Below are 27960 nucleotides of genomic sequence, written 5' to 3'. Positions count from 1 at the left end.
CCTTTCTGTACAGATTGTAAATCTTATTGAGGAAACCGGGCATTTTAATGTTACCAACACAACCTTTGACTTTGACCTCTTCTCCTTGGATGAGACAACCGTCCGTAAGCTGCAGAGCTACTTGGAAGCAGTAGCAACATGACGCTTGGCCTTAGAAGCAGGCTGCTTTTGAAACCAGAAATCCCGTTTATTGGTACCAGGAAACGAACCCATGGAACTAGGCCTTCTTATTCTCTTGATTCACCCGAAGCACTGCCTTAGAGAACAGCCATGCTCTATGAATGCACAGCCAGCTGCACTTTCTTGTAGGCTTCAAACAAGCACCCATATTGCTGAGTCTGTCCTCCATAGCTTCATAAGTCCACTTGGGCACAGGTCCTGAGTAGAGCAAAAGACACGCTGCACCTAGCTGCAGCGCAACACTTCTGGTTTTACTTCAAGAAACTGTGTTTTAAGAACAGATTTTCAGGCGTCTCTGAGAGCTTAAGAAGTGTGGATGATGTTTTCTTCACTAAATCTTGGGACCAGCCTGCCTGCGGAGCTCTAGCAAGTCCGATTTCCTCCAGCTCTGTGATGAAGCATTCATGATGTGTAAGCAGGATTGGCTTTTACAAAGCTAACCGAGAGGCTGATGGCGGAGGAGGCTTCCTAGGGGTATTGTTGGTCTGTTGTGGGGAAAAGTGGACAGATTCCAGCTTTGATCACTTGCAAGTTCTGCTGCAGTTTGGTACAGAGCACTGCTGTAATTTGGTTCCCAGCTCCTGCAGGGCATCGCTCCACACACAGGACCTTACTCTGTTTCAGCTTCCTGGAGAGACTGTTTGTGCTCTTTGAAGAGGCCTCTTGAATCTGCTGTCTCCCGCTGAGGTTTTGAGACATCTTGTTTGTTGATCTGAGCTCCTAAACAAAGTCTCACTCCTTTCAGTCTGCTTTAACTCTAATAGGACTACAAAACTGTAAGCTGTATATTTTATATATATATTATATATATGTATGTACTGTATGTATAAGAAGGGCCTAGTTGGGTCTTACGATTTTAAGGGTGTGTTTTTCTGTTATGTTTTTTAATGGCTATGGCAGGGGAAGGGCGCTTAATAAGATTTGACTTGTTTGTTAAAATGCCTCTTGTGGACAATTTTTAGTGTATGAAAGCTGAACAGCGATCTTCAAAGCATTTTGTGCTCTGGAAGGGACTCACCTGTTGTCTTTTTCATTTGTCAGTGTTTAATAACTTTGCCAAAATATGTGATTGGTTTTGTTCTATGTTCTCAAAGAGGAATCTCCTACAGTGGCCCCTATAGTAGTGGCTGTACTTTGGGAAAACCAAAACAAGGGAGAATTTTATTTTGGGACGCACCTGGAAAACACTGATGTAACAACCAAGTGAAATCAGGTTTGTTTCCTCCTCCCTCTCCCCCCACCTCGCACCTGCTCAAGAAATGGCAGGAAACAGTAAACACTAATCCAGAATCTTTCATCAATTTCTAGTCAAACTAGCATGGGCTTCAGGTGTTGTCTGTATGCTGGTTGGGTGTGGGGAAAGTCATGTAGCTCTTATCAAAACGGTATTACACTCCTGTTCCCTAAATCCAGTATTTTTTATTTTTGAAGAATTGCTTCTTTCTTCCAATCAGTGTGTAAGCTTTTGCCAAATGTTAAGTGGCTGCTGGCAGTGAGGAGGAGAGCAGCAGTTCTGAGGAGCCCTCTGCTCATGAACGCATCTCCTGTGTCTGTAAAAGCCCTGTGTAGGAACTGGGGAGTTGCATTGTTCCCGGGTTTGCTGTCCCTTCTCCATCATGAAATTGCAATCCCTTGTTTTGGGTTACCCCTTTCTTTATCATGGAAATGTTGCAACTAATCAACTTAAGTGGCAATATGATGATAAGCTTGTTTGAGTTGGGTCATGTTGACCCGATTCCCATTAATTTTCTTTGTACCATCTTTCATGTGTCTCGTGTGTGTGTGTGTATATACATATATATGCATATATATATGTGTGTGTGTGTATATATATATATATAAATAATCAAGCTCATGCCAGGTGCGTGCCCTGTCACAACAGTGATCTCAGCTGTTTTTTTCCTGATGAACAATGCCAAGCCTGGATAGAAACCCTGTGTACAAACGTACATTGAGAAGGTGGAGGATGGCAGGAAGAGGAGGAGCTGTGATGGCGTTGGTTGGCATCGAATGCCGTGTGCAGGAGGACAGCAGCTGCAGTCCATGAGCATTCATGGATTCGCCTGTTTGTGGTGCCAGGTGTGGTGGGTATGCGTGAACTGCTCGTGGTCCCTGCTGGGTCTGTGGCATGGAGGAAGTGAGTCTTGCTCAGCTGCCACAGCCCCACGCTGGGCTCCCTAGGCACGTGGCAAAGCCCCTGGCACGTGGTGCATCCTGCCGCAAAGGGTTGGTGACACTCCCTGTCTCCGAAGCTGCATAACAGTGCTGGTGGCTAGCCCAAGCATGAGATCTCCCTAGGTCTTTGGTCCTCTCTTCACTGGGGTAATTAACTCCCACAGCTGTTGTGTCCGTGTTGCCCACCCTGGCAGCTTTTCTCCTGGGACTATCAGTAGCCTCCAGAGTAACCACAAGGGACTGGAGGTGCCACCACCCTTCTGCCCCCTTCACATGTTAAAATCTGAGTCGTCACCGCTGCCAGCTAGTCCAAGAACACACGTGGGCAAGTGTTCCTGAACTTGGCTGGAAGCGCATGGGGCTCCTGCCCAAGGCTGTGGCATCGTCCTGTCCTGGAACCGACTTTATTCGTGAAGTCTAATGAGCATTGATGGGAATTTTGTTTTTATAAGAAGTATTTTACACATGGATTTTTTTAGACTGTTTATAATCTCCTTGAAAACCCGAAATAGGATTGTTCCCCAGCAATAGTTCTCCATTGTGTGCACATGCTGATTTGTTACTAAAAGGTTTCTTGCAAGTACATAGTTGTTCTACAGAGTTGTTGTTTTTTGGGGTGTGTGGTAGCATTGGGGACCACAGGAGGAATGACTGCAAACCAAGATTTGTCAAATTTGGGCCTCATCTTGTGTCCCCTTCTAGTTACATATGAACGAGTTTCCTGTGTAGATTCTCTATAGGCTGGCTGAATGCTGTTCTGAACATGCCGTGTACAGGTATTTGTGGATAAAGTGTTTGTTCTTGTGTCACTCTTGAGAGCATGGATGGATTATTGTACAATAGGAAGGAGGGGGCAGTGCTGCTGTCAGCATTGCTTCAGGTCTTCGAGGATGTGTAGTAGCTTGCATTATTTAAAAAAGGAAAAAAAAAAAATCCAAAATTGACTTCTAGCCACAATGATTTTTCCAAGGAAAATGGGCAGAACTCTGTTACTTTTCTGTGTCCTTCATCTTGTTACTGAAGGCATGAACAAGTGCTGACTAGTCTGAAGGCTTTCAGAGTTGTTCAGAGTTGCTTTGAATTGAATCGTGTTGGAGGTAAGATCAGGACGCAGCTTTTCCTTTGTCCTTGGCCTTTGTATTAAAGGGCAAAAGAGGGGTCAGGAGTGTTTTTCTGTTGTCTTGGTCTGGTATGTATTAAGCCTTGAGGCTTTGATTACTGACATTTAGTATTAAGATGAGGAAAAAAAAAAAAAGGATAGTAAGGCTGGCTGGCTCCCAGAACACCAGCTAAGGAATATTGGATATGTTGGTGATGAGACTGGCTATGCTGTGGTCAGGCTGAATACATGGAAGTGCAATGATTTTTGCCACCAGTTCTTATACTGCTGTGTGTGGTGGAAGCATCAGAACTAGCAAAGAAATTGATGCAACAATCCAGAAACAAGTTTTTGTCAGATCTTGAGAGTATTTGATGGTGAGAGGTTTAAACGTCCCCTCTGGAGCTTGCCCCATCCCATTCCCTGTGAGCAGAGACCCAAGTCACTCAGGTTCTGCAAGCCTCAGCTGTCACATTCTCGAATGCACTAGAGCACGGTCAGTGTACTTGGACTGTCTCTGCACTAGCCCAGCTGCCTGCCACACGCTGCTTGGCATGCTGATACTAGAGACAGCCCTTGTACACCTGGTATGAGTATTACTTCTAAAAAGATGAGAAATGATTGGTGTTGCTTACATGGGGGCATGAAATAGCCATCAAAAACTGAAGAGATGAGTTTGCACTCCTAAAGAAAATATAAGTACTTCAACTTCTAGATAATTTTTAATTGTATTTCTGCCTAGAATCAAGGTATTAAATACCTTGTCACTTGAGGATTTTAAAAGTTGTGTTGGGAAATGAATTCTTCACTTGGCTGTAAGAAATTCAGCTGGCCCAAGACTAACTTCAAGATTAAAAAAAAAAAATCATGTTTGTAATACATTACAGGATTGTTTGTCCTGAATTTTAAACCTTTTTGTTAAATTTGTGGAACTATGGAGGAATTTTCTAGAAAAAGTGAAATAAAGTAAGATGGAAAAGTAAAACTTCATTTTTTTTGTTGTTTTATTCATTGTTTTGCTTCTCTGTGGACAGAAGGCTTCCCCTTAGCATCTTATTACCTAAATGTTGTCTGTCAAAACAGAAGCTGTTCTTGCTGGGGGCTGAAAGCAGCAGTGCAGGCATGGGGCCCTCCTGGGCACAAACGAGGGCTGTGCAGTGTGGAGGCTCTGCTGCAGGGCAGCAGCTCCTGGGTGCAGCGGGCAACTGTACACCTTGATGTCATCCCCCACCTGGCAGCAGCCAGAGCGCTGTGGTGCCTTCAGTCTGTCACAAACAGCTCAGCGAGGCAGAGTTCCAGCTTGGACCTTCCTCTGCTGTCTTGCTGTGACAAATTCCCCTTCTGCAGCCTCTGTATTTTTTTGCTCTCCTCTCTCTCCTGCTGAGGGCAGTGTCTTTGAGCTCAGTACTTACAGAGAAGGGTTCTTATAAAGCCAGCTGTGATAAGCGAGAGTTGCCTTTTGTTGCTCCCCCCCCCCCGACACCATAGACCTTGATCTCTGAGCATTGTTTTGCAAAAAACACTGAAGCATTGAGACACAAACTGCAGCGTTTATTTATTAGGCATTTCTCTGAAAGTCAAGACATTGCAGACTCACACAGCTGAGACTACAGTTGCACAAGAGGGACTGTAGGGCCAATTGTGCACTTGCATGGAGGTATGGGCTCAATGCACAAGTTCACTGAGCTGCTTGCTGGGGTAGCGATTCCAGATCAAGCCCTAAAAAATCTCCCTGCTCTGCCATCTGTTACTGCCCCCCACAGCAAGGTTTTGATACCGGTGCTGCAGGTACAGAGCCAGGGCCTTGCAGCTTGCTTGAGCTGTTTGCATTATTTAATAGTGTAGTTGCTTCTCCCCTGCATGCCACTTCCAATCAAAGCACCTGACATCTCTGGCTAGTCCTTTGTCCAGGGAAACAATATCCAGAACCAGAGTACAACTGTTCCACTTGTAATGATTTCTAGTTTGAAATAAGCGATTTTACAAGCTATCCTCCATTTGCTAAGGTGACTGAAGTCCATCCAGGCAGGGGGTAGACAGCAATACGCTTTGCAGAACCACCCATGGCCTTCAGGAGCTATTGTTAATGTATGCTTCTGCACAGCTTTGATGGAGGCTTCTAATGACCTCGCTGTGGTGGGCCGTTACAGTGGCTGGAATGGCAGATCCGTCTGGAGGACTGATCAGCCCTCTAGCAATTCAGCGCCCTCTGCAGGCTCCACTCCACATGTGTACAGATCCTGCTTCTGCAACCCAGCCTGACAGCTCTGGAGTTGCGTATGTTTCGGGATGCGCTAAACAACATCTCTATGATTGTAAGCTTACAGTTAGGTTACACACACACACAGCTTTTCAAATAATCCCTTTGTGGAATGCTTTCAGAATACAGTCCATGTATACTACTCTTGCATTATAATTTATGGTTTCATAATAACTCAAGACACTGAAACATTCAAAATATTGCACAGACAAACCCAGTAAATCCCAGGTTCCACATACAGACTTAGCCAGGGTGTGTAGTCACACAGAATTTGCCTTGTTTGACAGAAGATAGTTTGTTGGTAAAGAGATTTAAAATAATTCAGATGTCACCAGCATGCAATTAAACATGCATCAAGGGAAAAAAAGAAGTATATCACTATAAAAAGAATTTGCCTTCCCCACGTAGCTGGAAAAATGCAGTTCCTGATTGTTTTACATTCAGCTCAGGAAAAGAAAACTTTGGTTAAGACAACACACTATGAACTTATAAGGTAAATGCACTGCCCTTATAAAAAAAGGAAAAGACAAATGCAAAGCAGATATTCAAGAATATCTCAGCATTTGAATATACACATAGGAAACTGGGCACAATCATACTTACTGCAGTAAGGAGGCCAAAAAATGTACAGCTAAGCAATTTAGGGAGTCTGCATGATAGCCAAACCTCATTTATTTCAAGTGAACCCACTGATTCCTTCATGGGAAGCCCAGGCTGACAGCACACTCGCACAACAGGGAAAGTTTCTACCACGTCACAAAGCTGCCATGTTACCGCCTAAGATCGTTCTCTGTTGTGGTCGGTGTATCCATATAAAACTGATCGATTTGGTCTTTATACTTCTGTGCCACCACTGGTCTCTTCAGTTTCATTGTTGGGCCTGTGGAAAAGACACAACATGGGGCTGCAATGGTGGCAGTGCTACAGCAGGCGTCATTTTGAGCATAAATCGATATTAGATTGAAGCAAGCCTGGAGGAGGATTCAGAGCATGTGCACACACATTAACTCCTAAATTGCTCTTTGTGATTAAAAACACCTCCCTTTCCCCCATGAACAGAAACAGCACAACCACCCTGCAACCGGCAATACAATCCCAAGAGTAAGGACTGCTGAGCTAAGTACCACCAGGCAGGGTCAGGAAGTCCCGAATAACCCATTCTACCTTCCCTGGCACTCCGATGTGTTCCAGCCACAGCAAGCAAGGGCTGGAGGTTCACAGGGTAAGCCCCAGTGCCCTGCACACTACTCACCAAGCTCTCCACCAAAGAGAGAGAAGTCCTTCTCCAGAATGACCCACTTCTGGACTTTCTGAGCATTTGAGACAGCTCTCTCGTTGACTGCTGAAATTCCCTTCTGGATAGCTGCATAGATAGCCTTGTCTTTGCTGCTTATGATTTCAGAGACTTTTGTAGCCTTGCTGCCCAGTTTTTGGCAGAATTCAATAGCTTCTGGAGTGAGGTCATCTCCTGGCTCCCCACTTTCTACATCTATGTTGCACTGCAAGAGAGGTCATTTTATATTACTAAACACTTGATTCCCTTCGCAGTACTAAACCTTATGGCCATAGGAAGCTGCCATGTCACTTTCCCCACCCACATCCAGTACCAGCTGTCCAATTAGATCAACCACTTCTTACATGCTTTATGCAAACCACTGCTTCAAATGAAAACTTAAGGCAATGTGCAGATGAAACACCTCCAGAGCTCCACATACTCAATAGCCACATCAATATCAAAGTGCAAGCAGGGTATAGAACTCCTCATCCAAATTCTTCCTGTGCTCTCCCAAATTAGGAGAGGATATGGCAGGATCCTGCCTCTGAGGCCAGAGCTTTACTTCTCTACACTCCACAGCAGCACCACTGGCTGCTGGAAGATGACAGAGGCAGCACCTGATTCATGCAGCACCAGCTCCAGAGCCTGTCACAGCATTTCGTGCACAAAGGCAAGGAGGGTGGCTGTCAGAGTCTCACTAATGAGCAATTACCACTGACCTGAGAAGCCACTGGCCTGCAAGGGCTCTCTGGTCCTAGGCAGAAGAGTCAGTAAAGGCCAACATGTGTCACTGTGGGGTTTAAAGCCAGCATCTTAAAAAGAAGTCATGGACACCTCATTACTGTCCAGACATCTCTGGGAGATACTGAAATATGGGTAAGAAAAGCAGAAGGTTTCTTGTTTCAGTCTGACTTCTGTGTCTTTTAGTACCATTTCTTTCTGCTTTCTGTCCGATACCATACAGAGATAAGCAGTTGCTCCAAACAACAGAACCTTACTATCTGATCAGATGGCAAGTGCTCATTTTTTTGTACAGTTACAAGTGGTGTTTGCAGCTCAGCTACAAGTCATGCTGCAAGATGCCTCTAGGCTCCAGCAATCATCGTAGAACACATAACAATCATCTTCCTCACGGTATTAGATGCATGCAAAATAGTCTCTATGTCTTCTCAGCCCCAACCCTGGTAGATGCCCACCCTTTTGTCCATTAAATAGGCAGAATCAAACCCACCTTTAGTGTTAGAAGCATAGCGAGGAATTTTGCTTTGTCTCCAACCAACATTGCATTGCTAATGATGGGAATGGCCTCTTTTACAGCATCCTCAATTGGAACGGGAGGAATGTTCTCACCTCCTGCTGTGATGATGAGCTCTGGAAAAGAGTCAAATCTTGATTAATGCTTACAGCTCCCCCCTTCCTTCCTTCACAATCTGAAATGATTTTATAGCACCTTTGTGGCTACACAGATCAAATAATGAGTCTGTATCCCAATATCCAGGGAAGAAAGCAAACCAGAAAGACTCCAGCCAGGTGAGGAGAGATGAAACTAAGGTGTGCAAGTACACAGCATTACAAAAGTTGCTTTAATCCTCCACAAATGTTTGCAGATGGAGAATATGGGGTTTGGAGTATGAGCACCTCAGTACCATACCACAGCCATCTTAGGCTCTAGGGAATTCAAGTTGTTAACCACATTGTTCAGAAATTTGAGTTAAAAATTTGCTGAGGCAAAGCAGAGTTTTTAAAGCCACACACAGCATGTTATAGAGTAGAGATAAGCTGAAATCTTACAGATTTCTTAAAGCAGCCCCTTTGCATGACCATTTATCTCTTTTTAATGATTGGAGTCTTGCATGAAATTAGATTTGTTTGGTGTTGGTCAGAGCAGTGTCCCAAGAGCTGCGTTGCTGCAAGCCATTTTCACAACAGCAATAAGCTATTGTTTTCCCATACAGGTTAACTAGCAAAGCTAGCTGAAACCAGAGGGAGCTGGTAGTACACACAGCTGGACCCAGGCAGGTCCAGCACAAGTCAACGAAGCACTAACTACTGCCTCTGAAATCAGAGGATTTCTTCCTCACTCTGCAAACACACACTGGTTTCAGTGGTCAGCCGCCTTCTCCCATCACGTGCCTTGTCACATGCTTAGTGGCAGCACACATTGTAGCCATATTCATATGAAAAACTTCAGAAGTAGTATCTAGAAGTAGTATCTTCTGTGCAAGCCAAAACCACACAACTACCAAGGTCTGACGTATCATATCCTAGTACTGTGCAACCTCAAAATAAGCAAGCGATAGGCTGCATTACCTTTAATTCTGCCAGTGATGTAAAGGAATCCATCTTTATCACACTTGCCAAGGTCACCTGAATGCAGCCACCCATCTTCATCAATTGCCTCTTTGGTTTTCTCTTCCATGTTCAAGTAGCCCATGAAGATGTGCCTTCCTGAGAAGCAGATCTCCCCATTGCCATCTTCATCTGGCTTATGGATCAGTGTCCGGCAGCCTGTCATTTCCTTTCCACAGCTTAAACAAAGACAACACAAACCCAAGGTATTTTTTAAAATTATTTTTGCTGCTCAGGTACTGAATTTAAGAGTGAGATTGTAGCAATACACACTCAATCTGAAGTGTCTGAACCAAGCCAGGCAGGCTTTCATTACAACTGCTTCAGCAGGGAACTTTAAAACTTAAGACATCTGCTTACATGTAAGAAACTACAGGAAATTGTTACTGCAGAAATCAGTGTTCACACCCATGCTTTCCATCTATTGCTCTCAAGCTCCTGAGCTTTGAGTTAGAAGATTTATGTTCTTGGTAGCTAACTTTTACTGATGGTAGTATTCACCTTGAATACTGATGAAGACTGAACAAGCTGTTCAAAGTAACAGAGTAGTCTTAATGTCAAATGAATAAATGCAGTAAGGTAAACTCTAACCTACATTAGTTACTGATTATTTCTTCCCATAAATGGAAAGAGGAGGCTGAGGGGGGACCCCATCGCAGTCTACAACTTTCTCGTGAGGGGAAGTGGAGAGATAGGTGACCTATTCTCTGTAAACACCAGTGATAGGACCCACAGGAATGGTGTTAAGCTGAGGCAGAGCAAGTTTAGGCTGGACATCAGGAAGAGGTTCTTCACTGAGAGGTAGTTGCACACTGGAACAGTCTCCCCAGGGACGTAGTCACTGCACCAAGCCTGTCTGAATTTAAGAAGTGATTGGACTGTGCACTTAGTCATGTGGTCCAAACTTTTGGGCAGACCTGTGCGGTGCCAGGAGTTGGACTTGATGATCCTTATGGGTCCCTTCCAACTCGGGATATTCTATGATTCTATGATAAATCCCTTGTTTCCTCCTCTGTTCATAGAGAATCCAGGCCAAGTTAAATTTAAGTAACACTGCTGGTGCCCTTGGCAGATCTCATCATCTGCAATACTTGGGCCAGAGGAACTGGCTCCCTAGCAACTTCTTACTGGCTGCAAGACTGGGGCTGAGTTGCATCAGGTAAGCCAAGCAAGCCAGATGCACCTGAAACCTTAAAGCAACTCTGTTCCTCCCAGTCAGCTGTGCTCCACTCACAGATAATTATTTACCTGGTAAACTTGAACGCGTGAGGTAGAGAGACTGTGTGAGGCCCAGAGCTTTCGCTCATGCCATACAGTTCATACACAGGAATGTTCAGACTTAAAAAGAATTCCAGCGTCTCTCTGGTAATTGGAGCGGCTCCTGAGTAGCACTTTGTGCAGCGATCCAGCCCAATGGCCTTTCGAACCTTCTTGTATACCAGGTGCCTGGCTAAGCGGAAGTTCACTGGGACTTCAGAATACCTGTGGAAGAAACGTTGTTACAAGACCTCAGTCAGAAAGTAAAACTCCTTCCCATCCTCTTTCATCCATCTCCTATTTTGGCTTATTCAGCAAAATTGATAAATACAAATGACTCCTGCCTCCAGCCCTTGCTGCCCATCCTCTGGCCCCAGCACTACTTTTGGCTTTTAATGTCCACGAGTCAGGACTTTCATGTGCAATATAATTACTGATCCAATGCTAAAGCTCTAACATTCATAACACCCCTTAAGTGTAGCTTTTAATTACCCATTCATCCACTTCAGGTTTGTCTGTAACCCAACTTCCTTGGCCCATGATGCCACTTTTCTTTTGAGCATTGATGATTTTGCACCAACAGATTTCATTCTTTCTTCCATTTTTTCCCAGACGCGAGGAACTCCCAAAAACGCAGTTGGCCTCACCTCCCGCAGGGTGTCTACTAAGGTGCCCTGCGTGGAACAGAATTTTATAAGGCATTCAAAAGAGATTTTGTACAGATACCAGGTCAGCACTGGTCACTAGCTAAGACCTACAACTGCTCTTAATTTTGAGGAATTGCTCATTTTCAACTGAAGTGTTGCTGCTGCTGAGTGCAAACAAAGCAGCACTGGGCAATACCAGTTTTCTTCCTGCCATGTTCCACAAGAAAAAAGAGCCCCAGAAGCATTCACGCTCAACAGTGGTTTTGACAAGACAGCAAGGGTCGATACTCTCAGTGTCCATGCTGACACAGCATCAGGACGAGTCATTCTCTTTCCAGGACACAGACTTAATGGTGGTGGCATTTTGCAATATGGACAGAGCAAATACAAAGCTGTTGCTCAACCAAGCTATCAGGGCAGAGAACTGGTGTCAGGTGAGTCACCAAGAAGCTCCTAGTTGTGCAGTGCTTGGTCAGCTCATCATCCTGGCTTGTAACACAGAGTCAAAAGGCAAAGGTCAGACTGGCCACATTCTTCAAGCCAACAGACCCTTAAATAGAAGTCTGTCACTGGACAAATAAACTAAGTTATCTCATGATTCTGAAGGCTGTGTTAAGTCAGCAAGGTTTGTTTTAAAGTGCACACCCCTAGCCACAAGCAGGTGGACAAGCATAAGTTTTTTATTGTCTTATGTTTTTACCTTTAATGCATCTGGCTGAGCAAAGAAAACTTGTGCTCCAAACGTAATTGATAACCAAATATCCGTCATCTGCGCAGCAACATGACTGAGAGGCAGATAGCTGACCACCAGTTCTTGCTTTTCTGTAGCTTCTGCCAGCTTTATGGAACGTCCTGCTGCTAATGATGTCCACGTCAACTGTTAACAAGAACACAGCTCTGTATTAAGTGGCAGCCCTTCTGAGCAGATACAACACAGAACGTGCAGCTCATGAAAAGAGCCAACAGCTTCCTGTGATCTTCAGATCAGGCATGTTCTTCAGCTGATCTCTGCAGTCCCTCAGCACCTACCTAAGGTCACAGTTCTTGGAATGGGCATCTACACAAAGAGATACTTACGTTGTCATGACTGAGCATTACTCCCTTTGGCTGTCCAGTTGTCCCTGAGGTATATATTAGCGTACAGCACTGGTTAGGCTTCAGTGAGTCAATGATTTCATGGAGCTGAGCGTCTGAAACATCTTTGCCAAGGTCCATGAACTCTCTCCACTGTATAAAAAAGAGAAGAACTTGACCACTTTACACACCATTGGTGACAAATTAAATTAAACCCTTCACTATACATGAAGAGAAGGGAACTGTTTTCAATGTCCAAACCTGCAACAGAAACTGACAGTCCCACCGTATTTTCTGTCTGTCACAAAAGGCACGGCAAGGAACAGAAAAGGAGACAGATCTACCTTGAAGAAGCTTCCCAGCTCTGTAGGCGACCCTGGCATTCACTGGGAGTGCCAAGCAGGAGTAACTATGGGACCTGAAGCTGCCTAAGAGAGGTCAGCATGCTAGCACCCTTCCCTTACAATATGGATTTATCAAGGTTTGAACAACAGTGTACACCTACCACTTCAGATAGGAAAGTGTTCCTTCACTGTAATCAACATAAACTTGCGCTATTTATGACAGTCGTGTAGAAGGTGATGGTTGCTTGAAGCCATCAGCTAAACACAGCTGTTATTCATAAAGCCAGTAAGATGCCCATTACTTACAGAATACAGATTTGGTCTCTTCTCTCTTAGTTCTTCCCCATATTGGACAATAGCTTTCAAATGAGGTAGTTTATGCTGAACCTGTGTTAAGAAGAGAGATCCATGAGAAGGAGCAAATCCCACATTTTCTTTTTAAGCCTAAATTACCCACCACTTAACATGCAACTGCTACTTGCCATTTGAAGTAAAGCTAAGAGAATTTCATCTGGCTTACTGAAAGAGAAGAGGGAAGCCTCAAAAGAGACAGTAATCATTTGGACTGGGATGTTGCCTGCTGACCTAGGGGATTATTATTTTTTCATTTTGGCTTGTCATACTTCAAGCTCAAGGCTTTGCTACTCTGCGGAACCACCTTTCAACTTTAATGAGATTTAGCACAAGTGATCACTCATTGGGTTTGAACAGCAAACACACCAAGCAGGCTCGATCGGTTCACCTCTGCTTTCAGATCCAGCATTTCCCTCAGGTAGCTTTACCCTCCCGTATCTATCAACAGGACACAAAGCTTCCAGTCATTTAACAAGTGTATTTACTTCTAAGATTTTCTGCATCTGTTTATGGTTTTCCACAACCACAATGTTAGCACTGCTGTTCTCTGCTACATAATGACAGGCCTCGGGAGAGTTTGTAGTGTAGATACCAACGGCAAGACCACTACAAAAGAAGAAAACAAAAAGAAAAACACAGAATTAGCTGCTGGCAGGAAAAAAAGTCATACCATTGCAAACTTTAACAGAGGAAAAACCATAGGCAGAACATCCCATAAAGCAACAACAGTAAGTGGAAAGCTTAGTTCCAAGAGCAAAGGCTCATTTCTGGTCATAGGTAATGTCAGAACAGTGTAACGGGCCAAAGTGGGTCAGATGGAAGACAGCTATCACAGCACTGGATTTTGATACTCTAACCTTTTCCAACATAATATTTTAACCAAAATGCAAATAAGCATGTTTTTGGTTTAACCTGCTGTTCATTTTAAGAGAGAATGTGCTTTTTCTAGCTATGTTTTTTTTGTCTTATTCATTATTAAGTAAAGAGAGTTTAGGTTCTAGCTACCGTCATTACATTCAAATATAAGCAGCACTTGTTTTGTTTTAAACCAAAAACACCCTCTCACATGAATAATGAAATTACTATCTGAAGGCTAGAGCAAAATGCATGTCAAGAGACAACACTCTTACCCTGCAAAGATAGCTCCAATATCAGCAATAAACCACTCTGGAGAATTAAATCCCAAGAGGCACACTCCATGGAAACGCTCTAGTCCCAGCTGTAAACAAGACATGAGATTACAGCAATCTTGTTTGTCCTTTGAAGAATGCTTAGAGTTAACTTAGAGTTAACAGAGGCTATGAAAATCCAGCTGCTGAAGTCCAAGCCTTTCAATCTGCTTCAGCTGTTCTCTGGTTTTGCACCAGAGACAATGGAAGTATGTATACTGGAAGATCCCACAGTATGAGTGGAAGGGAAAAACAAACAAAAGAGTGTCCTTAACTATAGGAAATAAGATGATAATCTAATTCTGATGATAACAGGAAGAACACGTAATGTTTTCTTTCTCTCAATCCGTCTTAACACCCAGCTGTACAAGTACATGGCTCAGCCAGTTTGGTCATTTAAGTTGGATTCATAAGCGTTCTTTTGAGGTTTTTCCTGGAAAGATGAAAATTTACAAGCCTTATGAGGGGTTTTGTCCAGGTTTGCCATGTCTCAAATACACCTCCTTAAAGGTTTTCCTAAATATTTTTTGTTTACTTGAATGTGGAAGCAATTTGTATGAAATTCAAACAAAAATACTGTAGTAATTAACAAGATGTTCATGGCATGTTCAAGTAATTCACAGAATCACAGAATATTAGGGATTGGAACGGACCTTGAAAGATCATTTAGTCCAATCCCCTTGCCGGAGCAGGAACACCTGGATCAGGTCACACAGGAACGCATCCAGGTGGGTTTTGAAAGTCTCTGGAGAAAGAGACTCCACAACCCCCCTGGGCAGCCTGTTCCAGTGCTCTGTCACCCTCACCATGAAAAAGTTGTCTCATGTCTCTGCTTAAATTAAGCAGAACCTCCTATGTTTCAGCTTGCACCCGTTCCCCCCTTGTTCTACCATTGGATGTCACTGAGAAGAGCCTGGCTCCATCCTCCTGACAATCGCCCTTTACGTATTTATAAACATTAATAAGGTCACCCCTCAGTCTCCTCTTCTCCAAGCTAAAGAGCCCCAGCTCCCTCAGCCTTTCTCCATAAGGGAGATGCTCCACTCCCTTCATCATCCTCATGGCTTTGTGTTGGACTCTCTCAAGCAGTTCCCTGTCCTTCTGGATCTGAGGGACCCAGAACTGGACACAATATTCTAGATGTGGTCTCACCAGGGCAGAGTAGAGGGAAAGGAGAACCTCTCTTGACCTACTAACCACCCCCCTTCTGATACACCCCAGGATGCCATCGGCTTTCTTGGCCACAAGGGCATAGTGCTGGCTCATGGTCATCCAGCTGTCCACCATGACCCTCAGGTGCCTCTCCCCTTCACTGCTCTCCAGCAGGGCAGTGCCCAACTTATCCTGGCGTTTGGGGTTGCAGGACTCTACACTTGCCCTCATTATACATCATTAAGTTCCTCCCCGCCCAATTCTCCAGCCTGTCGAGGTCCCACTGGATGGCAGTGCAGCGTTCTGGTGGGTTAGCCACTTTCCCTGACACTTTACGACTCATCAACATATCATTTGTAAGTATAAGATACAGCTGACTCCAGCCATTTCAGCAGTTAAACTGCTGACCATGAACATGTAGTATAATTCAACAAAAGCTCACCTTCAGAAAGCTTTTGGCTGCTTTACAGCACTCATCATAGTACATATTGTAAGTTAGCTTTATCCACTGGCCACCTTTCTTGGATGCAAGAGCATAATAGTCACCATATTTACTAGTAGCTTCCTGGAATAGATCATGAACAGTCTTTGGTGCCTCGCTGCCTATGCCCTGCTCATCCATCCTCAGTCTGACTTCTCCATCTCGTTGTGTTGTCCACACACTCAAGGGAGGAGGTGAAGAGGCTAGATTGAAAGAAAAATATTCAACATCTCATGTTTAGAAATTGCTTTCTGCCATAACAGAAATATAAATACAAGTATTGAAGTAAAAGCAAGTGCCAACAGCTCCCTCCCCACCCTTTTCCCCCACTATTTTAGAACAAGACTAAGAGATGAAGCCTCTAAAGCACATTCAAAGTTTTCGTTAATGTTTTCTGTTTACCTCCCCTTCTGACCTAAATCTTCCTGCCACTTATTTATTTATTATTAAAATAAGTAGTACATGATTACCTGGTAGATATGCATTAATCAGTGATACTAACTATTTTACTCCTTGGAGCACACCAGTGCTTTAAAGCCTATGTTCTAGAGACTTCTGGACAGACTACCCTGCCATTTGAATTCCCTCTTCCAATGTTATGGTTTTGTAAATTACTCTCATTTAAATAATAGTTTTATGCACATAACAGTAACTAAACATTCTCTCTACTTACATTTGAAACCAAGCTTGTCCATCTGAGATCCCTCTGTCTTAGTATCTTCAACTGTCTCAGTGTTGTAGACCTCAACAACTCTGCAAGGCAGAAGTAATTAGCACTGGATAGACTTTAGCACACTGGATGAAGAATGTCTTAGCCATACTCACCCCATCACTTAATTACATTAAGCCTTGCAAGTCAAGCAAAGATGAGTGGTTTCTGATGTTTACTAGCCGGCTTTATTAATTTTACTAGCTCAGACACCAATGAAACACGCCCACCTTGGCAAGTGTGTGGTCTTTGCCTGCACTGCTTTTGAACATGTGTACGTCGCTCTAACTGTAAGACTAGCTGCAGAAAAATCTATGAACATAACATCCACGATGCAGTGATAATTTAATGCCACAGGTCTGCTCTGCGTGCCTGAAACAGACTACAGCAGTCAGAGAGGTGGGGACAGATAGGGGCACGCAGATCTGGTGCTTTTCTCTGATCTGTGCTGTGCGAGCCTAAGAAAGGCGGCAACGCCCCAAGGCCGTGTTCCCGTGCAGCACAGGCATCACCACAGTGACCCTGGGGAAAAACCCATAGAGATTTCCTGCAGAAAGCAAGGCCAACTAAGAGCAGGAAATTGATTTAACAGGAAATCCTGTTTTTAGGTATTCCTAATGAAGTTAGTACATCAGGCTTGCGCCAGATGTTTGTGCAGAAATTGAACAGGCACTCTTCAGACACATCCCTCTATCTACCTCAGCTGTGCTCCTCACAAGGAGTTTGCACTGTGGTATCTGTGGTTGCCCTTTTTACTTTCAGTCTTGCAAGAGCCATTAAAACACTTCCCGCCTGCATTTGTAGAACAGTGCTCTTCCTCTGTCCTTTTCCAAAACAGACTTTCTCAAAGCCATAAGTGATGAGGATATGGAATAATTAAGTCACACATCCCACTTCAGGCCATGAGTTGGAAGCCAGACCTTGTGAGATTTCGTATTCGAGTCTCTGTGCTCTGCCCACAGAATGACGTATCATACCTCCATGCTACAAGCAGACATTTGTTCCTCCACCCTGGGCAAACTGCACTTGTACCATCATCTTAGCACCACGGCCCAAGCATTACGCTACCCAAGATCATACTCCAGAGAAACTAAAGCTCCATCTTGCCTTGCCAAACAGCCCTGAGATGGGTCCTCTGCTCAAGGCCGTCATGGAAGCATTTGTTTCTTCATGTCAGCACTAGGTATTCACTCTTCCTTCACTGCAGCTTCTGGTGTGAAGTTTCTTCCAAGGTCTGATTCCTCAGTGGTCTTCTAGAAGGGGCTGCGTGCCCGTGACATCACAGACATCATGGACTGGGTGGCCAAGTCCTGTCTAATGGTGCAGCTCCCTCACAGAAAGATGGCCTGCCAACTCTGCTGTCACTAAGCAGGACCCACCTGGTCCCACACAAACCCTTCAGCCTATCGCCGGCATAGTGCCACCCAAGCCTCATACTTTCTTCCCATTCTACTGGATCAAAGGCAAGACACACAGCACCTTGTGAATTTCTGTCTAAGAGGTAAGTTGCTTCCCTCCCTTTTACATTTCCTCTGAACTGCTTAGGGGGTAATCAACTCATGGCTTTGCACATAGGATAGGATTTAAGGCAGGGAGCTTTGACTTGGCTACTCCTGTGTACTGTCCAAAAGCAGAATCACTTCTATCTAACCTGCAAACTACAAACCAGAGGTATGTAAATCAGCTTTCTTCTTTTCTCCAAAAAGGATTACAAGATCTTCTCTACTATGTATTTCCTCACTGTTACTGAGAGCATTTTCCAACACAAATTAACCCCCAGTTGCAGTAGTTCTGCATCATTTCTCCAACTGCTTTTGTGGACAAAGTGTGGAAGTGACTCAGTAATATGAGCAAAAACCCATGCAGCTATTTCCGTTACAGGGAATCGAGTCATATTTTTTTTCTTCTTCTTACTACATATAATTCCAACTTAGCCCCCAAAAATTAGGTAAAGAGTGTCTTGGAAGTCTGACAGCTATATCCCATTACACTGTGGTGAGATTTAGACCCTTAGCTACCAACCTACTATTTATTATGAGGTTATTTAGATTTACAGCCAATCGGGTTGCCTAGATTGATAAAAATCAGCACAGGTACTGCACACAAGCAGTCCCCTAATGAGGCACACCTCCTGTTTACAGTGCAGTGATGCTTCCCAACACATGTAGTACTTGCTAGGTATTTCACATATTTGATCAGTGAGATTATAGATTCAGCTTTTGGATTTTGGAATTAGAAAAAAAAATGTTCAAAATTTCTTCTAAAAATCTTAATGTCCCAGTTAATCTAAGTAAACATGCTAGAATATGAGCTATATCCTATGTATGCAGGTCACCACAGAAAAAAATAAAATCTTAAATTAGACAAACCTAGCTGAAGAGTTGACCGGTGCATCATCCAATGACACCTTGCAGTTTTCTTGAGCATCCACATTAAGATAAGCTGTGGGGACAGGTTCTGTAAGTGCCATACGTACATCTGATTCACACAGCATTGTCCCTGTAAAGACAGTTTAAAATTAAAATAGAATCAAATACTACAGTGAAATCAGCTTTCATTGATGCAGCTATCTGACAAAGACAATTCCAAAGCAGATATAACTCAAGACTGATGTATTTGTGTGAAATACAGTAAATTCTGTAAGTGGATGAAGTACCCTTCACATTAAGCTTGGCTTGTATGAAAAGCCTGATCAGAATTAAGATTATTCATCCATTCTCACACCTGAAAATGCGCTTGACAATTACAGTTTTGAAAAAGCACCACAAGATTAACGTTTATATTTGCACTCTTTTGCCCCAAACGTTAAGGCTTAGCTTTCAGACCTCCCCCGAACCACCCACCGCAGGGCTCCGGTGTAGCCTTACAATGCATTGCCTCGCCTTTGTGCAGCCTCTCCTCCCGCAGCCTCTCCGGACGAGCAACGACGTGTAATATCCTTTATTTTTAAACTAGCGCCCACGAGGCAGATCTGGAGCATCTTATGTCATGTGCTCTCTGCCTCGCAATTGGAAGCAGCCAGTCACCCCACACTGCCGCCTAATGCGGAAGCTCTTTCTCTGCGCCTGCCTGCCATGCTCGGCTCTTGGGGTGCGGGAGCATTGGGGTTCCTTTGGCTCTCCACGGCATCCCCAGAGCAGCTGTTGGGGTACAGCCCCCGCTGCACGCCCACTCCCTGGGGACCTAAAAAACTGTTCTGGTAAAAATCAGCACTCGGCAGCCGCTGTGCTCTCAGCAGCTCCTACGCTGCTTTCAGCGGGGGTTTCTGCACTTTGTTGCTACAGGGTTTCGTCACCCAAACGAAGCATTTTCTAATCCTGAAAGCAACGCTGATTTTATGTAAGGTTTATATTCAACAGCCTTTGATGCTCGTCACTTGATAGGCAGAGCTTTAATTGCTTCAAGGAATTTCTAACTGACTGGAGATGAATCCTATTATCCTTCATCTTTTTAAAAAGAGGGTTTTAGCACACTATTTCATACCGACGTTAGACAGAGCAATTTAAAGCAGGCAATGTGAGAAGCACATCTGGCTGAATGATGACAGATATTAACAAAAGGAAAGAGCCCTTTATCTGATGAATCTGACATTAGCTAAGCTGGGGCTGGAGGAGGATGTGCCTGTGCAGCGTCCTGCCCCCGACAGCAGTGGGTGAAGGCATGGCCAGCCACAATTCCCAGCACACAAGCCTCCTTCTATCCCAAAAAAGCACATCCCCTCCTCCCGATTCCTCATCTATGCAAGGACGCGATGGTGCTCGATTTGTGTTCTGCTTGCTACAGGCTACGATTCAGAATGCAAAAATAGTTCAATTCACACGCAGCTGAGAGAAGCACATCTTCAAAACCCATCTCTAAATCTCTGAGGTTCGTGGCAGACGTTGCCCAATGCCCCCATACTAGACTACAACACCAGAGCAGTTAATTTTGTTCTTTTGATAAGACAGCCACGAGAAAAGGTGCATTATCTGCATTATCTATAGGGAGTAGCCTACTGCTAGCAGCAGTCACCTAGGCCATGGTAGAGTGGGTTTTGTCCCCTCCCTAGCCTGGAGGAGCTCAAACCCACATCTAGAAGAGCATGTCGTTTTGCAGATGGTGTGGAGCCAGCCAGTGGCAGCATCACCACCCCTCCATCTCTTGGGGAGTCCTGAGAGGAGAAAGACCTTACTGGAACCAGCAGCCACGGGGCCTGACCCCACTGCAGTGCACATCCCAGGGGTGACCCCAAGGACAGGGTGTCCCTGCTGGATCCACAAGCAAGCTGGATATGGCACACACAGTACAGACATGAGGCTGCACAGCCAGCAGGTCCTGGGAGATGCACGAGGGTATCATTGCCTCCACCATGCCCAGCAGACGGGGTTTTTCAAGGAGAATCCACATGTCAGTGACATGTGGCCCCCGACACTGAGAGAACAGTTGCACCAGCACGTACAAGCAGTAGCGGAATTTTTGGACACTTGTCCCAAGGACACTTGTGCCATGAAACATAAGAACACAAAGCAGAAAGCTGAAGTCCAACCTAGCTGTGCAAGTTTTCTTTGTGAACGCAGGTCACAGGGATCCCAAGACAGCAGTTCATTTTCTGTAACAAATTTCGGTTAGAAACAAACCAATTGCCACTACATAGACTCTGATCAGCTCTGTTAAGCAATGTAGCAACAGCCCTTCATCTCGCAATGCTTTGTCACCTCCCCAGATGCATTACACAAGCTGCTGGAAGACAGGGAAGACACACAGGTGCTCACAAGAGCCTGACTTGACTTTCATGGTAGCTCGATAGGCGGGTGAGTGGGATCAGGAACGATCCTCTCTTGCCACACGCTATTCCTAAGGGAAATAGCGCCCTAACATGCCACAGTTGGTAGAAACATGAGGAACACACACCCAAACAAAAGCCTGGTGAAAGAAACCGCCCTTGTAATTACAGCTGTGTGAAAGCTTAAGTCGTCTGACTGCAAACCACCTTCTGCTTGGAGGGCGAGCTGTATCCTACAAGGGCTGGAAGGATATGAACTATCTAAGGATATGAAAGCGCTGCAGAGCTGGACTGCAGGCACACTTGTGACAGCCAAAGCTACAGAGGTGAACATTTTGTTTATAACAGTCTGAACGTGCCTTCACTCAAAACACACACAGAGCCTCAAAACCAGCAGTTCAAGTTAAGATTGCCCAGTACATGCATGTGTTCATCAGTCACCCTAACATTTGCTAGCACAGGCCCCCTTTGCTCCCGGTTACTGTTTTATTTTCCTTGTGCTCATACTGGCAGCACTTCTGATCCTGTCCAGTTTTTGTTGCGCAGATCAGCTTGAGGAGACAGCTGCATTATCTCCCTCCCTCTCCAGATTTCCACCCAAACTGAAACTTGAACTTTTTGTTTTCCCTGAAGATTTATTAAGTGAGGAAATAGCAGCTGAGCTACCTGCTTTTCCTCTCCTAGATAAATTTTGTTTTTAAAAAGGCTGCATTATAAACTTCTAAGCACAGTAAGTTTTCTCCAGGACAACCCTGCTGACCACAGGCCAGCGTGGTGAAGTGCTGCAAGAAGAACACAGGGGAAATAAACCCCAGCCCCTGCAGGGTGAGCACACAATGCAGACTCTCAACGACTCTACTGCAGTGCCTTCAGAGAGCTGAATTTCAGGTTAATAAAGCTGTCCATAGCAAGACCTTCAGTAAATAGGTTTAGCTATGGAAAATCCTTCTGGCAGCTGGACCCAAGGCTTTCCTGCCCGCAGAAGAGGGCCGGCATGTGCCAGCACCACATGGCCAGAGGGCTCGGCGCAGGGCAGAGCCCAGGGCGCATGAACCATCTGCCACATGAGCCAGCACATAACTGGTGGCTCTGAGTTTTACGCAGCTTGCTCCTCCAGAATGCCGGGTTATTATCGGTGAATTCCCCAGTGTGACTCACCAGAGGGCCGCTTTCTGAGTTCCTCTTTCCTAAACTGCTATTAATTTTCCTGCGTGATCTGCACGCAGCAGGCTGTGAAGGGAAATTCCCTCACACACACACAAGAAGCATAAAAATGAGGCACAGGAACGCGTTCAGAGACGCGGCAGGCGCGCCCCTGCCAGCCCCCACCACATCCAGGGCTTTATTTCACTGCTGTTCAGGGCCAGCCAGACCCGGACCTGACGGCACCGCTGCTACCGACACGGCACCAGGTCACGGCTGAGGCTGGAGGAACCTCTGGAGACGGAGCCAGCCCCCGCGGCCAGCAGGGGCACCCATGCGGGCTCTGGGCGTCTCCACAGCGAGAGCCCCCAGAGCCTCCTCAAGAGCCCCCTGGTGGCAGCCGCCCGCCCCTCCCCCACCCCCCGCTCCCCTCACGCACGCCGCGCGCGCTCCCCCGGCCCGCCCCGCGCACGCGCCGTTACCTCAGGAGCGGGAGCGCGCGCGCGAGACTCCCCCCGCCACGGCTTCCGCGCGCCGCCACGCGGGGCCCTTTAAGGGCGCGCATGACTGGAGGGGGCGTGGCCAAGAGCGACGAGGCCACGCCCCCTTCCTCCCGGGTCACCTGCGGTCATCGAGCCCCCGGGGCTCAGAGCCGGGGGGCGGGTGAAAAACGAGGGGGGGGGGGGGGAGCACCCAGGGCTCCGTGCCCCCCGGAGCTGGAAAAGGAGAGTGGGGCGAAGCGGGGGCTCCCTCCCGGGCCCAGCTTTGTATCCTTTTTTTTTTTTTTTTGGTCACTAAAAAATCAGCGGCCGGGTCGTTTGGCAGATGCTAACGCCCGGAGTTTCATTGCGGCCGGGCTGCACCCCCGCGTTAATCGCTGCTGCTGCTGGCCTGCGGAGCCCCAAATTCCTCTAAACTGCCTTTTTTTTTTCCCCCTACCCCCTTTCCTTCCCTGCAAAGCCATTCCCACTACTACAGGGTGGGGAGGATGCGGCTGGGCTCCTGCCAGCAGAGCAGGGACACAGCTGGGGCTGCAACCAGGGAGTGGTGCTGCTGCTGCCAAGCCAGGCCTGGAGCCCCACATCACAAGGCCCAGGGGCTGTTCCTCTCCCTGTCCCTGCAAACTCATCTGCTCCACGCGTGGCCTGGCCAAGCCCTCACATGGCCGTGTTTCAGTCCACACGTGGATTTACTCTGGAAAGCAAGGACACAGATGGTATCTGGGGAGTTGGCATGATCAGTGAGCTGAGAGGACCGCTAACCCTCCCACCCCAGTCATGTCCCAGTCATTAGGTAGCACCTTCTGTGCCCACGAGGGGCAGATTGTTCTCAAAGACCCAAAAAAAGATTCAGTGGCACAGCCCAAAGGTTAACTGATGGGGCAGGAGCAGCCAGTTCTATTTTTGGTAATGTCCTGAGCCAACAAGTGACCTTAGGCAAGTGGTTTTTTTTTTTTTTTTTTTTTTTTTTTTTTTTTTTTGCTTGTTTATCAGAGCAAGGTTGCAACACTACCGAGGTAGATGTCAGTGTGTCTGCAAAACCCTCATCAGTCCCAGGGCCAAAGGGGACCACGCTGCTTGCTGGCAAAGGACCAGGGGAGAGCAAAGCACATGATGCAGAAACACAGGTGGTGCTCACGCATCTGTCATGAGGAGGAGAGTGACCATCCTGGCTGCTTGTTGAGGGTCAGCTCCTCCCTTGTACACAGGATCAAGCTCTTGTGTACACGAACTGTTAGTGCTGACTGCCCTAGCCTTTTCTAAATAAAGATGAAGTAGTTGAGCTTGAACTCCTGGGGTAGTGAACTCACCAGAGCAACTGCACCCTTTGTCAAGTATCACCTTTGCTGGCTCTCTATATACAATTCATTAACTCAAGCAAGTCCCAGGGTTCTCATTTTCCCAGGCAACCAAAGCAGGTTGGCCCAAGGAATGCTGGAAGGAAGCCTGAGCAGTGCAGAATCACTCACCCAAGGCGAACTTCTGCACTGGCTGGCTAGGCCAGGCTGGAAGCTTTTTGCAGGCAGCACTTCATTAGATCACCAGCACAAGCCTGATCTCACTGAGTTTTCACGCCATGAAAATTCAGGATGAATTGTATATGAATTATAAGTAAAGCAGACCTAACAATTTAAATTAATTGTTTAAATGATCTGTCCACATTAGAGCATATACAGATTTTTCCAAATTAACGAAGCTGTGAAATGCTAGCAAGGAGTTCTAATTTTAGTTTGACACAGATTGAAGAAGTATCACATCTGGTGTCCTGCCCAAAACAGATCCCAAAGCATGAGAGATCATGAGGGAAAGAGGAGGAGTTCTTGGCTGCAGTCTGACTGTGGAACAAGCTTCTAGAAGACACCAGGTAAATACAGGGTATTCAAGAAATATTAAAAAAAAAAAAAAAAATAATAATAATAATAAAAAAACAAACACAACACAGCAAACTGTTTCCCTTTGAACTAGCCTTTCCATTACTGTATTGCTCTTAAAAGTGACACCAGAAGATTGTGGGAGGAGAGGAGATGGCTGCAAGTTAAGAAGCCTCAAGTTCTGTTAATAATACAGGATCAACTAAGATGGAGTGTGATGCCAACAAGGACAGAGGTGTCTCTCACAAGATGAGAGAGGTAAGATAAAAGCCTTAACGAAGTCCAGGATAAACGCAGACCAGGCCACTGGTACTTCACGTTCGTGCATGTCAGGTCACCCAGCTTTGGTTACAAACCTGTTTCCTGTGACCTACAGAAAGTCATTCTGCTTCCTGGAAGAATGCAATAAATTCAGTTTGCAGATTCTTTCCGATTCTAACCAAAGAAACATCTCTTAATACAGCTGTAAACACAGAGAGAGAGGGTAGAAATAAGCTCCTTACTTAGCTAAATCATTCCCCATAAGGAATAAGTCGTATCTGCCCACTTACATGACCTAAGACAGTTTACACAACTTATCATTTTCATCACCCTCCCAGTTCATCCCTGGCATTGGATCTGTAAACTATTCTGGGCTAGCATTCCTCCAATAAAGTTCAGTAATTTCCAACTCCAGGGTAACTTGTAGCAAGTGACTTAACCCAAAGTCTAGTTGCACCTCAGGTTAATGACTTCAAAGATAACACGGGGGATGGGGGGGGAGTGGTGAGCAGCCAATGCACCATTTCATCAGTTTCCACAAGAAGGGCGACGTGGGAAAAATGAATGCACTGAGAAAATAAGGCAGTAAATAAGCAGTCACAAGGAAGTGAGGGAGCCAGAAGAGTTTGTTTATAGCACCAGCATTTCTGAACTCAACAACTCATGTCATCTTTCCCACCAACGACTTGTAGCATCTTCCTGGTCATTTGAAAAGGGTCTACAGCAAATAGACGTAGGCCTCTCTGGAGGAAAAAATAAAATAAAACTCACTAAAATCCCAAAATAAGGTGTGGATCCATACCCAAAACTGTCACCAATCAACATAGCTTCAACAGAGTCACAGAGTCTTCAGCAGGACACCAGGTGATATGTCCTTTCTTTAGCTGATTCAGTAAAGCCAGTCTGCAAGGTGACCCTTCTACAGTTCTGTTCTCATAAATAAAACTGTAGCAAACAGTATACCTCAAATACCTTTTTGTTATTTAATACTAATTAAAACCCTCACTCTAGTGGGCCTATGAAGCAATACGGTATAGGTTAAAGCTGTCCACTGTTTTATACAACACATAAACAATAGCATATTGCATACACATTTATGAAGTGTGAAAGGCAGCGCAAGATTAGAATTTCTAGCCTATATAGTCATTTCATTTGATGCTTGACATCACTTCTCTCTAGAAATCTATGTCCACTGAACACTCAAAATTAATATTAGGATGTTATTTGTGCCCACCACTGGTGATTCCACTTTTTCAAGAGGATTTAATGCAAAAGTAAATGCATCAGAAGTTAAGTGCAGAAGAGTGGAGATGTTTCCAGCATTTCAGGGGAGTGAAAAATAAATAAATAAATAAATAAAAAGCAGCTGCGTTTCAGGAACTTCAGTAAAGAATTACATCTTCTTTCTCACTACTGTAGGATAAAAACAGCAGGCTTGCTTCATGATTACCCAGTCAAGGGACTTTGTTGCAATGGTATCACAATGTTTACCAGGCATGTCTAGTCCAAAGCAGAACAAGGCTGCACCTCATCTGTCGTTACCATTTAAACAGTGTTGTAACCAAGAAAAAGGATTAAAGCGTGATTACTGTAAGACACAGAAACACGCTCTCTCACTTGATTACAGCAGAGACCAGATATCATACTGTGTGCTTTGAGGCAACATGAACAAGAAAAACTGCTGATGATGAATTGACCTTACTTGGAGTATAATGCAAGACCTATGCCTCTATAATAGTCTTAAATGTTAATAATCCATAGGGCTACTTAGTAATTTTTTAATTTTATTTTTTAAAAAACAAACTCCCTCTAGTAAAACAAACAAACAAAAAACCCTAACTTACCCATATAAACAAGTTGAATCTTTCTGGTTAATATTTAGTTTCTAAATTTCAACTTTTTCACAACTCAGGAGGGAAGAAGTGACCCGAAATATTCACAGGATAAGCAGATGGGAAACAGTTGTCCTACCATGGCTTGGTTTTCAGAATAATTCAACCCCAACAAGCAAGTTACACTACATCAAGTGAGAACAGCCTTTCATTCTCTGCCCTAATGTTGGTCCTCCTTAAAGGGTAGCTAGCTGGGCCTAAAAAGCTACAGCAGCACAATTCCCAACAACATTTTTTTTTTTTTTTTAATTGAAGAAAACTCCCCCTCAGTGGTCTAATCCACGAAATCATGCTATAGCAGCTGGAACAGTTCTTACTTCTCATTGCCCCCTTTTACCTGAGGTGCTGCAGTTCACAGCATCATAGCTCAGACTCACTTTGCTGCCAGTCTGGGCTACAAATCCAGGCTGCACATGGAGTAGCAGTGCAAAAAAGCAGCCATACCTTTCTATTGGCACTGCTGCACAGATGAGAGCTTTTGGAGAGGTGGAATAGAAAAATGAGGAGGATGGATACAACAAAGTTCACTACAGCTTGTTTGCCAAAGCCTTAAAGAGTCAGCTACACCTGATTTATGTACAACTGAAGTCACTTGCTGCTATCCTTTCAGCAGGCCACCACCACAGAAACTCAACAACCCTTCCCACTTACACGAGAGCAGATCACACCTCTTTGGGACCCATCAGGTCAAGGAGCAAAGAGCTCAGACCAGGCCACTACCCACTGTTGCACAGCTGCTGGCTCTTAGTCCTGTTGATTTGCTGGTGCATAAATGTTTGTTATATCATTCCAGACAAAAGCAACTGATATGGTTTAAATAGTTTAACTAGCTTGTCTAAATTAAGGCAGCTGATTTTGTCTGATAATAGTTTTGGTGATCATTTCTCAACTTCACAACTGGTAACATTCATCTCCAAAATACATGAGAAGGCAATGCAAATTTATGGCAGTAATCTTTCCAGCAGCGCATCTGTTTCGGGAAAGCATATAAACTTAGTGTAAAAC

General features: G+C 45.0%; 2 protein-coding genes across 7 annotated transcripts in view; one reads left to right on the top strand and one right to left on the bottom strand.

Moving 5' to 3' along the window:
• Positions 1 to 4439, top strand: part of MLLT1 (MLLT1 super elongation complex subunit) — a 32623-nt gene extending 28184 nt beyond the window's left edge. Inside the window, exon 12 of the mRNA XM_084498498.1 lies at positions 14 to 4439. Within this exon, the coding sequence (XP_084354624.1) occupies positions 14 to 142 (129 nt within the window). The 3' untranslated portion in view covers positions 143 to 4439. The remainder of the gene's footprint in view (positions 1 to 13) is intronic.
• On the bottom strand, positions 3512 to 27960 carry ACSBG2 (acyl-CoA synthetase bubblegum family member 2). 6 transcript variants are annotated; one of them, XM_084498497.1, is made up of 15 exons: positions 27607 to 27960; positions 18896 to 19025; positions 16491 to 16570; positions 15779 to 16020; positions 14146 to 14234; positions 13501 to 13621; positions 12968 to 13048; positions 12321 to 12470; positions 11944 to 12120; positions 11089 to 11270; positions 10588 to 10821; positions 9301 to 9518; positions 8222 to 8361; positions 6967 to 7213; positions 3512 to 6594 (listed from the first exon to the last, which is right to left on the bottom strand). In XM_084498497.1, the coding sequence occupies exons 2-15, from the start codon at positions 19018 to 19020 to the stop codon at positions 6485 to 6487; spliced, it is 2196 nt and encodes a 731-aa protein (XP_084354623.1). In that variant the 5' UTR covers positions 19021 to 19025; positions 27607 to 27960; the 3' UTR covers positions 3512 to 6484. The 6 variants fall into 6 exon arrangements, with proteins under 6 accessions (XP_084354623.1, XP_084354622.1, XP_084354621.1 ...); XM_084498496.1 differs by having other exon boundaries at positions 27400 to 27625; XM_084498495.1 differs by lacking the exon at positions 27607 to 27960 and adding an exon at positions 22914 to 23001.

This window comes from Aythya ferina, assembly GCF_964211825.1.
Source record: "Aythya ferina genome assembly, chromosome: 26".
Lineage (NCBI taxonomy): Eukaryota > Metazoa > Chordata > Aves > Anseriformes > Anatidae > Aythya > Aythya ferina.
This window is presented reverse-complemented; position numbering and strand designations above follow the sequence as displayed.

Excerpts from the sequence above, each read along its gene's own strand:
- ACSBG2 (XM_084498493.1), bottom strand. Across the intron at positions 13,622-14,145 it reads ATTGGAGCTATCTTTGCAGG|TGGTCTTGCCGTTGGTATCT; the intron begins GTAAGAGTGTTG and ends CTTCTTTTGTAG. Across the intron at positions 7,214-8,221 it reads CTATGCTTCTAACACTAAAG|TGCAACATAGATGTAGAAAG; the intron begins GTGGGTTTGATT and ends CCTCTCTTGCAG.